Genomic DNA, 11,925 nt, shown 5'->3' on the forward strand with positions numbered 1-11,925 from the left:
AAAGAGACTTTTTGGTGTTTTAATTGCAATTCGCTTTACAGGCAACAGGGGGCACTAAAAATTCAGACCACTCTGTGAAGTGGAGAATACTTCACATGTGACTTCACACCTTTAGGTTTGTTGGGAGAAACCAGGCCCATGTACCCTGATGTGAGTTTCTTCTTTCTTAAAATGGAGGGCAGGAGGGGCTTTGAACAAGTACCGCTGGCACAATCACGGCAGGTTGGCGTGTCCACATCTACACACACACAGGTACAGTAAATGGAAAAATATTTAAAGGTGAGTGTAATGTTGGTCAGTGATTATAAAAAAGAAGTGGTAAACACAGTCAATAAAGATATATTTACAAAAATTATGAGGAAGGAAAATATAAAAGCAATCATTTCACTTTGCACCTTTAGAGTTTGTTTATTTATTTATCTATCTATCAGTACTGCCACTTTTGCACAGTTTTTATTTTCATTCATCACAATTCTTGTTTTTAGCATTATTAATGCACATTCACTTGTACAAAGCGTGCACACACACACACACACACACATATTCTTCTTCTTCTTTTGGCTGCTCCCAATTAGGGGTCACCACAGTGGATCTTTCATCTCGATTGCTCCCTTTCTTCCGCATCCTTCTCCACCACACCTGCCACTTTCATGTCCTCTCTCACCACATCCATGTACTCTTACATGATACATGTACTCTTTGGCCTTCCTTGTTTTCGTGTGCCTGGCAGCTCCATCCTCAACATTCTCCTTCCAACATGCTCTGCATCTCTTCTCAGGATGTGCCCATACCATTTCAGTCTCATCTCTCTTAGCTTAATTCCCAAGCTCTCCACATGTGCTGTCCCTCTGATGCACTCGTTCCTTATCCTGTCCAACCTTGTCACTCCCATCACAAACCTTAACATCCTCAACACCGCCACCTCCAACTTTGCTTCCTGTCTCTTCGTTAAAGGTACTGTCGCCAATCTATACATCATAGCTGGTCTCACTACTGTCTTATACATCTTACCTTTCACTTTTGTTGGGACTTTCCTGTCACAAATGACTCCTGAAATCCTTCTCCAACTGCTCCACCCTGCCTGCACTCACTTTCTCACCTCATTATCGCAGCCCCCTATTTTCCTGCACATGTATGTGTAGGGTCGCAGGCAAGCTGGAGCCTATCCCAGCTGACTACGGGCGAAAGGTGGGGTACACCCTGGACAAGTCGCCAGGTCATCACAGGGCTATATATATATAAACACGCACACACATGCATACACACACACATCCATCCATCCATCCATTAACTGTAACTGCTTATCCTGTGCAGGGTCGCAGGCAAGCTGGAGCCTATCCCAGCTGACTATGGGCGAGAGGCGGGGTACACCTTGGACAAGTCACCAGATCATCGCAGGGCTGACACATAGAGACAAACCATTCACACTCACATTCACACCTACAGTCAATTTAGAGCCACCAATTAGCCTAACCTGCATGTCTTTGGACTGTGGGGGGAAACCAGAGCACCCAGAGGAAACCCATGCACACACGGGGAGAACATGCAAACTCCACACAGAAAGACCCCCGTCGGCCACTGGGCTCAAACCCAGGACTTTCTTGCTGTGAGGCAAAAGTGCTAACCACTACACCACCATATATGTATGTGTAAAAATAGTTTAAGGTGGGTGGAGCACAGAAGCATGGCAGGTCAGAACTGAGTTCTCACAAACTCTTTTATTGCCCTTTTCAGCTTCTTCTATTTCGCTCGCCCACACACACACAAATGCACACAAGTGTCCAGGTTGGGGAAGAGCTCCCTTCCTCTGCTCTTCCTCTCCTCTTATAGGGCACGGTCACTGGGGAAGACACACAAACGCAGGTTAATTCCCATCAGGTGCAGTGATTCTGCCACTTACCTTCCCTGACTCCACCCTCCATTCACAGACCGACCCTTGACCAGTCAGGGGAGTGTAACAGTGGCCCCCCACACCTTTACCTCAGAGAAAGCCCGCTGACATTGCTCCATCCACTGGACCAGATCTGGTGCCCCCTTTTTAGTGAGATCAGTCAGCAGGCTGGTGACGTCCGAATAATTAGGTATAAACCTATAATAGTAGCCAGCCAGCCCCAGGAACTGTCTCACCCCCTTTTTGGTCTTGGGCCTCGGGCAGGTCGCAATTGCTGCTGTCTTATTGATTTGGAGATGCACCTGCCCATTGCCCAAGTGGAAGCCCAGATACCGTACTTCCACCCACCAATTGCACACTTCTTCAGGTTGGCTGTGAGACCCACTCGCCTCAGCAACCTAAGGACGGCCCTTAGGTGTTCTAAGTGCCGTGGCCAGTCATTACTATAAATAATAATATCATCCAAGTATGCGGCCATGTAGGTGGCGTGGGGGCGGAGGACCCTATCCATAAGCCGCTGAAACGTAGCGGGTGCCCCAAACAGCCCAAATGGAAGCGTGATGAACTGGTGTAAGCCAAATGGTGTGGAAAAGGCCATTTTCTCTAGGGATAGCAGAGTCAAGGGGATCTGCCAATATCCCTTTGTCAAATCCAGTGTTGAATAAAAACGAGCCGTGCCTAGCTTGCCCAATCAGTCCCCAAAATTATCGAGTGGGTAAGGTGAGGATTAACTGCCACCTTTACTCTAAATTTCTCCCCTCGAAATAGAATGTGGACCAACACTAAAGCGTAGTTGTGAACATCCCCGTGCACACACAACACCTTCACCAATTGTGCTCTCCCCAATGCCTCATCTTGCACCAGGCTTTGATGGATTGAAGTCTGATTACAGCCGGAGTCCACCAAAGCCTGACACGTATCCCCTTGGATACTCACCAGTATGCAATATGCTCCGGCCCGATCGAGGGCGGTACCTGGCGCGTCGGGGATCTAGACCACCGCGCCCACCTCCATCACCGAGCACTGATGCTGGAGGTGCCCCGGCTCCCCACAGCGCCAGCATACTGGCCCAGGCTCTCCCTCTGCACCAGTGTTCCGGAGCTCACTCACCTGAGGGGGGGAAGACACAGACATGGAAGTAGGAAACGGTAGGGCACCGCGTGTATGGCGGGCCGGCTGGGGTGGAGCCGGCCTCCAACTCCGCGGTGGGGGAATGGGGCGAGAACGAGGAACAGAAGGGGAGATAGAGAGAAGAGAGGGGAGAAGATGAGACACGCTGTCCTGCCATCGGAACAGTCGCCATATGGTCCTCCGCCAGCTCGATGGCCTGATCCAGCGATGCCGGGCAATGGCACTGGACCCACTCCGCTGTTCCTTCCGGAAGTCGGGCGATGAATTGTTCCAGCGCCACCAGGTCGATGATTCCCTTGGCATCGCGGTTGTCAGCCCTCAGCCACTGCTGGCAGGCGTCCCGGAGTTGCTGGCCAAACGCGAATGGCTGGCTGACCTCCTCCAGGCGCAGCGCGTGGAAGCACTGCTGTTGCTGCTCCGGGGTGCGCCCCACATGGTTCCAGAGAAGGCAGAGCTGGGGCCGTAGGTTCAAAAGGGAAAATTGACATTGCCCATCACTCCAGTCCCCTGTGGAGACCACCTCTCCCCGACCCAACTCACGGAGGTCGCCCAGTTGCAGACAGAATTTTCTGACATGTTCTCACCCCTGCCCGGCTGCACCCACCTCATAGAACACCACATTGAGACGCCCCCGGGGTAGTAGTGCGCAGCCGCCCTTACAGACTGCCTGAACACAAGAAAAAGGTGGTTCAGGAAGAACTCGAGGCTATGCTCGAAATGGGCATCATCAAGGAGTCCCACAGTGACTGGAGCAGCCCGGTGGTCTTGGTTCCCAAGGCCGACGGGTCGGTCCGGTTCTGTGTGGACTATAGAAAAGTCAACGCAGTGTCTAAATTTGATGCGTACCCAATGCCTCGTATTGACGAGTTGCTCGATTGACTAAGCATGGCTCATTTTTATTTGACACTGTATTTGACAAAGGGATATTGGCAGATCCCCTTGACTCCGCTATCCCAAGAGAAAACAGCCTTTTCCACACCGTTTGGCTTACACCAGTTCGTCACACTTCCTTTTGGGCTGTTTGTGGTGCCCGCTACGTTCCAGCGGCTTATGGATAGGGTCCTCTGCCCCCACACCACCTATGTGGACGCATACTTGGACAACATCATTATTTATAGTAATGACTGGCCGCTGCACCTAGAAGACCTAAGGGCCGTCCTTAGGTCGCTGAGGCGAGCGGGTCTCACAGCCAACCTGAAGAAGTGTGCGATTGACGGGTGGAAGTACAGTATCTGGGCTTCCACTTGGGCAATGGGCAGGTGCATCCCCAAATCAATAAGACAGCAGCGATTGCAGCCTGCCCGAGGCCCAAGACCAAAAAGGGGGTGAGACAGTTCCTGGGGCTGGCTGGCTACTATCGTAGGTTTATACCTAATTATTCGGACGTCACCACCCCACTGACTGATCTCACTAAAAAGGGGGGCACCAGATCCGCTCCAGTGGACGGAGCAATGCCAGCGGGCTTTCTCTAAGGTAAAGGCTGCACTGTGTGAGGGGCCACTGTTACACTTCCCTAACTTTTCTCTCCCCTTTGTTTTGCAGATGGACGCATCGGACAGAGGGCTGGGGGCTGTTCTGTCCCAGAAGGTGGAGGGGGAGGACCGTCCAGTGCTGTACATCAGCCGGAAGCTGTCGGTGCGTGAGGGCAGGTACAGCACCATAGAAAAGGAATGCCTCGCCATCAAGTGGGCGGTCCTTGCCCTCCGCTACTACCTGCTGGGGCACCCTTTCACCCTCTGGTCGGACCACGCACCCTTGCAGTGGCTCCACCGCATGAAGGTTGCCAATGCGTGGATCACCCGTTGGTATCTGGCACTCCAGCCGTTTAAGTTCGAGGTGGTCCACAGGCTGGGGGCACAGATGGTCGTGGTGGAGTTCCTCTCCCATCAAGCGAGGGGAGTCGGCTGCAGGCTGGACGGCTCCCCGGCCTGAGTCGGGTGGTGGGGGTATGTGGCAGCGGGGGTGTGGTCAAGCGTCGGTCTGTGAATGGAGGGCGGAGTCAGGGAAGGTAAGTGGCAGAATCACTGCACCTGATGGGAATTAACCTGTGTTTGTGTGTCTTTCCCAGTGACCGCGCCCTATAAGAGGAGAGGGAGAGCAGAGGAAGGGAGCTCTCTCCCCAACCAGAACGCTTGTGTATGTGCACGTGTGACTGGGAGAGTGTAAAGTAGAAGCTGAAAAGCTAAAATAAAATAGTTTATGAGAACTCAGTTCTGGCCTGCCGTGCTTCTGTGCTCCACCCACCTTAAACGATTTCTACAACCTGTCTTTGACAGCCTGAGTGTCTTGCTTGTTTTATACATGGTGAGCAGATCTGAAATGTACTTCTTGTCAAAGTTATTAAAAACCTCCAAGCCAAGTGAAAGTACTTTAAAATAAATTCTGTATTTGATTAGAAGTGGCGTGATCTATGGATCAGAGAAATATGAGAAATTAGTAACATAGAATTAGAAGAGTGAATCAAATGAAAACCTTAAAACTATAACATGAATTAGACTTTTGATGATTTTTTTTCTAGAGGAATCCAGACACCTGTTAAGCACTGAATAAAATGTAGATCATGTAGTAAAATGTTACACTTGTATGAAACCTACTGTATTTGCAATAAACAATACAAATTTAGAAAAAGTTTTTTTTTAAAGTTGACTCTTGAAACTTGTAGCATAGTATAATATTGGCTTGATTTTTTTTGGTTGTTTGTTCCTTTATTAATTTATTAAGCTCATAATGCAAATGGTTTCATGGAAAAATCATTTTAGTCCTAATGATTTCTTATTGAACTCATTTAAAATAACTTATTTTTACTATAAGGCATTGCAAAGGGGAATTTGAAAGTGTTGTCACACAACATTTACCTGCAACGTTGTCAATGGTGAGATCTGGTTTAATGATGTTGATATAAGTGTTCTTGTTACCCAGCTCCACCCAGTTAGTGTGGCTGTAAAAATCCTGAAAGATGTGTCTGGACATTAGTCTACAATTCAGTTGTAATATTACAGCACTCTTTTTTTTTTTTTTACACTGAAAGCAAACTGAAAGAAAGAAAACACAAACGTGAAATTCCTCTCTGCATTTAGCCCATCTGAAGCAGTGAACACACACATGCGCACACACACGTGAGCCTTTTGTTAATGGTGTTTATGAGGTAAAGGTGTAGATCTGCAGGGTCCTCAGACGTAGGGTGTTTTGGTAAACTGGGATGTATGGATGCTGTCAGTCCCCACTTGCTTGCTCACTCGAGTTTGTTGACGGTGTAGTGGCTGGCTGCTTTATGTCCCGGGGCTTCCTCATGCCTGTGTTACCTTCTGGCGCTCCCCTTTTAGTTATGCTGTCATAGTTAGTTGCCGGAGTCCCTGCTTGTACTCAGTGCAATATGTATACTGTTCCTACTTATTCAGGTGACATTGGGCATACCTAACAACCTGTGTTTTCTCCCCCCCCCCCCCCCCCAAATCTGTCCCTCTGAGTTACATGTCGATCCTGGGATCGAGATGCTGACCTCTTCTGCTCCTCGGACCTGCCTGACCCATCCTGGTGCCCGGTGTCTGGTTGGAGTCTCATCACATCGCTCCTGTGGAGGGCGGCCCCATGTGGACAGTTGGGGGTCATGCCTGGAGGACGCTCTGGGCTCTTGCAGTGGTGCTTTTGTGGCTGGGGACTGCAGCTGACTTGCTGACTTTGGGACTACAGTTGTCGTGAATGGTTTTGCGCTTGGGTTTCCGTCGGTGGGGGGGTTTATAGCATCAACGAAGCTGACTTTATGTTAGGACTGTTAATGTTATAGTCATGTTGTCTGTTGTTGCCCGGATGGGGATGGGTTCCCTTTTGAGTCTGGTTCCTCTCGAGGTTTCTTCCTCATGTTGTCTGAGGGAGTTTTTCCTTGCCACCATCACCACAGGCATGCTCATTGGGGATAGATTAGGGATAAAATTAGCTCATATTTTAAGTCGTTCAAATTCTGTAAAGCTGCTTTGCGACAATGTTTATTGTTAAAAGCGCTATACAAATAAACTTGACTTGACTTGACTTGACGTGAGCAATGAGCACACACACATACCCAGAGCAGTGGGCAGCCATGCTAACAGCACCCAGGGAGCAGTTGGGAGTTAGGTGCCTCGCTCAAGGGCACCTCAGCCCAAGGCCGTCCCATATTAACCTAACTGCATGTCTTTGAACTGTGGGGGAAACCAGAGCACCCAGATGAAACCCACGCAGACACGGGGAGAACATGCAAATGCCATACAGAAAGGCCCCCACCGGCTGCTGGGCTTGAACCCAGAACCTTCTTGCTGTGAGGCAATCATGCTAACCACTTACACCACCGTGCCACCCATGAAGTGATAAGCTTACATTTAATTTAGTTAAAACTGTTTATTGGAGGGATTATCTCACCTGTACAGTGTGTAAAACTCTTCCCAGTGTTTCTCGAGCAGCCTGTAAGTTATTTCTACAAATGTTGGCTTTGACTGAGGCAACACCCTTGCTGATCAGAGAATGTCCCTCTTTAAAAGCCTCACTATTGAAGTGATGCGGGTTACTGGACACATAGTCACGATCCACGAGTCCATTCTGCATGTAAATCTGATTCAGGGCTTCATGGAACTTGGCACCTGACACCTGACCAGTGGCTGTACCCAAACATGCAATCAGCAGTTCCTCTGCAGACGAACCCTACGACACAGAGGACAAGAGAAAAGGACATGAAAAAGTTGCTCACTCAGCACTTAACCCATGAATTACAATACCGATTCCAAAAAAGTTGGGACACTGTGTAAACTGTAAATAAAAAAAGAATGCGATAATTTGCACATCATGGAAACCCTACATTTCACTGAAAATAGTACAAAGACAGCATATCAAATGTTGAAACTGAGAAATTTTATTGTTTTTTTGAAAAGTATATGCTCATTTCGAATTTGATTTCAGCAACACGTTTCAAAAAAGTTTACCACTGTGTTGCAGCACCTCTACTTTTAACAACACTCTAAACGTTTGGGAACCGAGGAGACCAATTGTTGTAGTTTTGAAAGAGAAATGTTGTCCCATTCTTGCCTGATATACAATTACAGTTGTTCAACAGTCCGGGGTCTCCTTTGTCATATTTTGCACTTCATAATGCACCAAATGTTTTAAATAGGAGACAGGTCTGGATGGCAGGCAGGCCAGTTTAGCACCCTGACTCTTACTACGGAGTCATGCCATTTTAATATGTGCAGAAAGCGGTTTAGCATTGTCTTGCTGAAAGAAGGAAGGCCTTCCTGAAAAAGATTGTCTGGATGGCAGCATATTGCTCTGAAACCTATATATATCATTCAACATGAATGTTTCTGGATATTGTTTATATCTGGTTTTAACTTGCATTTGTGGATGCAGTGGTGAGCTGTTTTCACAGACGACAGTTTTCTGAAGTGTTCCTGAGCCCATACAGTGATTTCCACTACAGACACGTGTCTGCTTTTAATGCAGTGTCTCCTGAGGGCCTGAAGATCACCGGCATCCAATGTCAGTTTTCAGCCTTGTCTCTTGCATACAGAGATTTCTCCAGATTCTCTGAATCTTTTAATGATATTATTTACCACAGATGATGTGATTCTCAAATTCTTTGCAATTTTACATTGAGGAACATTATTCTTAAATTGTTGCACTGTTTGCCCACACAGTCTTTCACAGAGTGGTGAACCCCTCCCCATCTTTACTTCTGAGAGACTCCGCCTTTTTCTATAGAGACTCCGCTCTTTTTATATCCAGTCATGTTACTGACCTGTTGCTAATTAACCAAATTAGTGTTTTTAAGTATTACACAACTTTTTCAGTCTTTTGTTGTCCCTGTCCCAACTTTTCTGAAATGTGTTGCTGACATCAAATTCAAAATGAGCATATATTTTTCAAAAAACAATCAAATTCCTTAGTTTCAAAATTTGATATGTTGTTTTTGTACTATTTTCAATGAAATATATGGTTTCCATGATTTGCAAATCATCATATTCTGTTTTTATTTATGTTTTTTGCAGTGCCCCAACTTTTTTGGAATTGGGGTTGTACTAATGATAGAATGAAATGTTTATACAGAAGCATACTCACTGTTGGGTTGAATGGTCTTCCTTCTGACTCAGCCACCGCCTCACATACTTCATAGATCTTTTTCATCACAGCATTGCCGGTGATGGTCACATGTGTGTTGCCACTACCTATTGGCACAAATGTCTGCACCCCAGGCAGAACCAGAATCACCAGAGCAACAACACACATTGATGATCTCATCTTCGGTTGACCTACAAGAAAGCATATCACTTTATGTTGATGCTTTTGAATTTCATTAGCAAATCTGTGCTTAGCTCTGGGATAATTTTCCAATATTCTGATTGGAAAACAAAGAAAAATTATAAACTGCATCATGCTATACATTCAGTAACATGGGATTTTATGGGACAACCATTCGGTATACTGTACCTACAGTATTTATTCCACAGCACCAATCAATTCTGTTTAATCCACTCCTTCTAACATATACAGTGATTTTTTATGGTAGATGCTCCACATATTACTGATTTTAAAAATGTATGTAAATATTTTCAGTATGAAGACATTTTTATTAAAAATCAGTGTAAGGGCAAGAGTTAAAGCTGTAACTTTTGAGAGAATTCTTTACCAACAATAGCTGTGCATCCAGTTGGTCTGTCTACATTTGTGTTGTCTATTAGTGCGTGGAAGTTCCAGGTCCCAAGTTTCAGGGAGAATTATTTGGTTTTTTATGGAGTTCTTCTACTGCATTTGTGTGGGATCCTGTCAGCTGTGGCTCGCTAACCAGGTGGTGTCTCAAGCAGCATTGTTTAGGGCACCTTTTCTGGCCCCGTCCTCAATCTAGGGAGGTGAGCAGTGTGTTGCGAAATAGACCTGCTCAGGCACCGACACCCAGGGTTCTGCTGAACCACAACAATGCTCTGTTTATTGTAGAGCGACCACATACCCTAAGCCGCCTGATGTGCAGGTTTGTGACTCACAGCTCCCAGTCTATCCAAAACTTGCTGTGTGCACCACTCCCTCACCGCCACAGGTCTTTTGGAGCTGTTTATGACTTGCGCTTGGGTTTTCAGGTGAGGTAGAGTTGTGTAGAGACTAACCCACTCTCTTGTCTAACACTCTTGAGTAATAGTGACAAGAATTAATCTAGATGACTGTAAAGAATCAACGGATACAAGAGTTGCCAGATTTGGATGTAACTGTCCTACTGCCTGTGGGTCCCCACTCCATACTTTGTCAGTATTTACTCCCTTAGCCTTACATACATTTAGCTGTAGCTGCCTTCTGGACCATTGGCCAAGTTGGTTCCTCTGCCCCATCCATCAGGTCTAGTCTTCATGCACATAAAGAGGGAGGCAACCCTCAACCCACCTCCAGCTGTGCACTACCAACAACTTGGAGCCATATGTTAGAGATTTAGGGCAGTTAAAGGAGTCCAAAGCACTAGATTTCCTTGTCAGGGACAAGTGATTGCAACTAGTGAGAGTTACTTCTCCTCATAACTGTCAACCCCACATTGCTGTAGGCCTAGTATGAGACCCCAACACATATACCCCAACCCCACATTGCTGTAGTACAAGAGTAATAAAACACTTCAGAACATTTTATTATTGAAAAATATTCACTTTGGGCAGGGGTAGTGTTATGAAGTCTGATACAAAGCAGAGATTAAAGTGTCACATATGCACCTGCAAGCATTCAGAACTCCATTTCTCAAGATTCAAAGCAACCTCCAAACATGAGCTGTCTGAAATCACTCACTCGTTCACTACTCCCTACTCACTATCTAGGGAATTCTATATAGAGGACTGTATATTGAGCTCATTGGTAAAATTAAAATGCACTTTCGGACACTACTCCGCCATGCCATTATTTACGTCATTACTGTCTCCATACTGTATTTAGTATGCATTTGTATATCAGGGAAAAATCTTTCCACCCCTCATTCATTCATTACTAAAACCTGGCAATAAGAATTTTTACTAATAATTCAGTCCATCTACATTCAAAAATATTGTAGAGACTTTAAAATAATCCAGAAATAATGACATAAATGCTACACTACACACAGTGAACCGTAGGTGCTAAAGAAGGCAACTGGACTTGCTTGAAATCCTTGAAGATGTTTTACCTCTCATCTGAAAGGCTTCTTCAGTTCTCTCTGATGAGTGGGGAGTTCCAGGTATTTATCCTCTAGTGGACCAAAAGCAACCCAAAGGATTTCAAGCAAGTCCAGTTGTCTTCTTTAGCACCTATGTTTTATGATGACCTGGTTGACTGAGAACCTTCACAGACTACAAACAGTGCTAATAATTTTTTTAGAAATGCAACATAGAATACTCAGCTGTAATTGTTCATACCTTTACAGATCCCACAGTGGCTCTGAACATCCTTCAGGAAAGTGTGACTTTCTGAGATAAAATATGCTATAATACAGCCGATGTTGTAATGCAGGGAGTGGCACTGTTCTGCAAGGTAACAAAGTGCTATGGGATTATAAAAGTGTCCATTTGGTCTTGCAATCACAGTATTCAGATACAAGACATACAAAATGGAAATTCCCATTTGTAATAGGAAACACAGGGATTGTGACATTTCCATTCTCTGTGAACAACTGACTCGTTGTCAAAGCATTTGTGTTCAAAGAATTACTCCACAATGACATTGTGAATTAATCAAAACTGGATTTGTTGGCCTTGACAGAAAATGGATTCATAACTAGCGATTATAGAGAATGGCTATTAGACAGCCAACTTACAGGGAGGAATTTTTTTTCCATCCTCACTACATAAACCACATAATACATATATGCTTGTTTTGTAAGAGTGTTGGTGCCATGATATGATGAAACATTCTCTATTAAATATGTGTTAGTATTTACT

General features: G+C 45.7%; 1 protein-coding gene across 1 annotated transcript in view; it reads right to left on the reverse strand.

The window, feature by feature from the left end:
- vwa11 (von Willebrand factor A domain containing 11) overlaps positions 1 to 11,443 on the reverse strand; it is a 30,940-nt gene extending 19,497 nt beyond the window's left edge. Inside the window, exons 1-5 of the mRNA XM_060926357.1 lie at positions 11,404 to 11,443; positions 9,104 to 9,294; positions 7,415 to 7,693; positions 5,878 to 5,971; positions 110 to 238 (exon numbers count right to left, since the gene is read on the reverse strand). Of these exons, the coding sequence (XP_060782340.1) occupies positions 110 to 238; positions 5,878 to 5,971; positions 7,415 to 7,693; positions 9,104 to 9,283 (682 nt within the window). The 5' untranslated portion in view covers positions 9,284 to 9,294; positions 11,404 to 11,443. The remainder of the gene's footprint in view (positions 1 to 109; positions 239 to 5,877; positions 5,972 to 7,414; positions 7,694 to 9,103; positions 9,295 to 11,403) is intronic.
- Positions 11,444 to 11,925: the final 482 nt, after the last annotated feature.

Source organism: Neoarius graeffei, chromosome 7 (genome assembly GCF_027579695.1).
Source record: "Neoarius graeffei isolate fNeoGra1 chromosome 7, fNeoGra1.pri, whole genome shotgun sequence".
Lineage (NCBI taxonomy): Eukaryota > Metazoa > Chordata > Actinopteri > Siluriformes > Ariidae > Neoarius > Neoarius graeffei.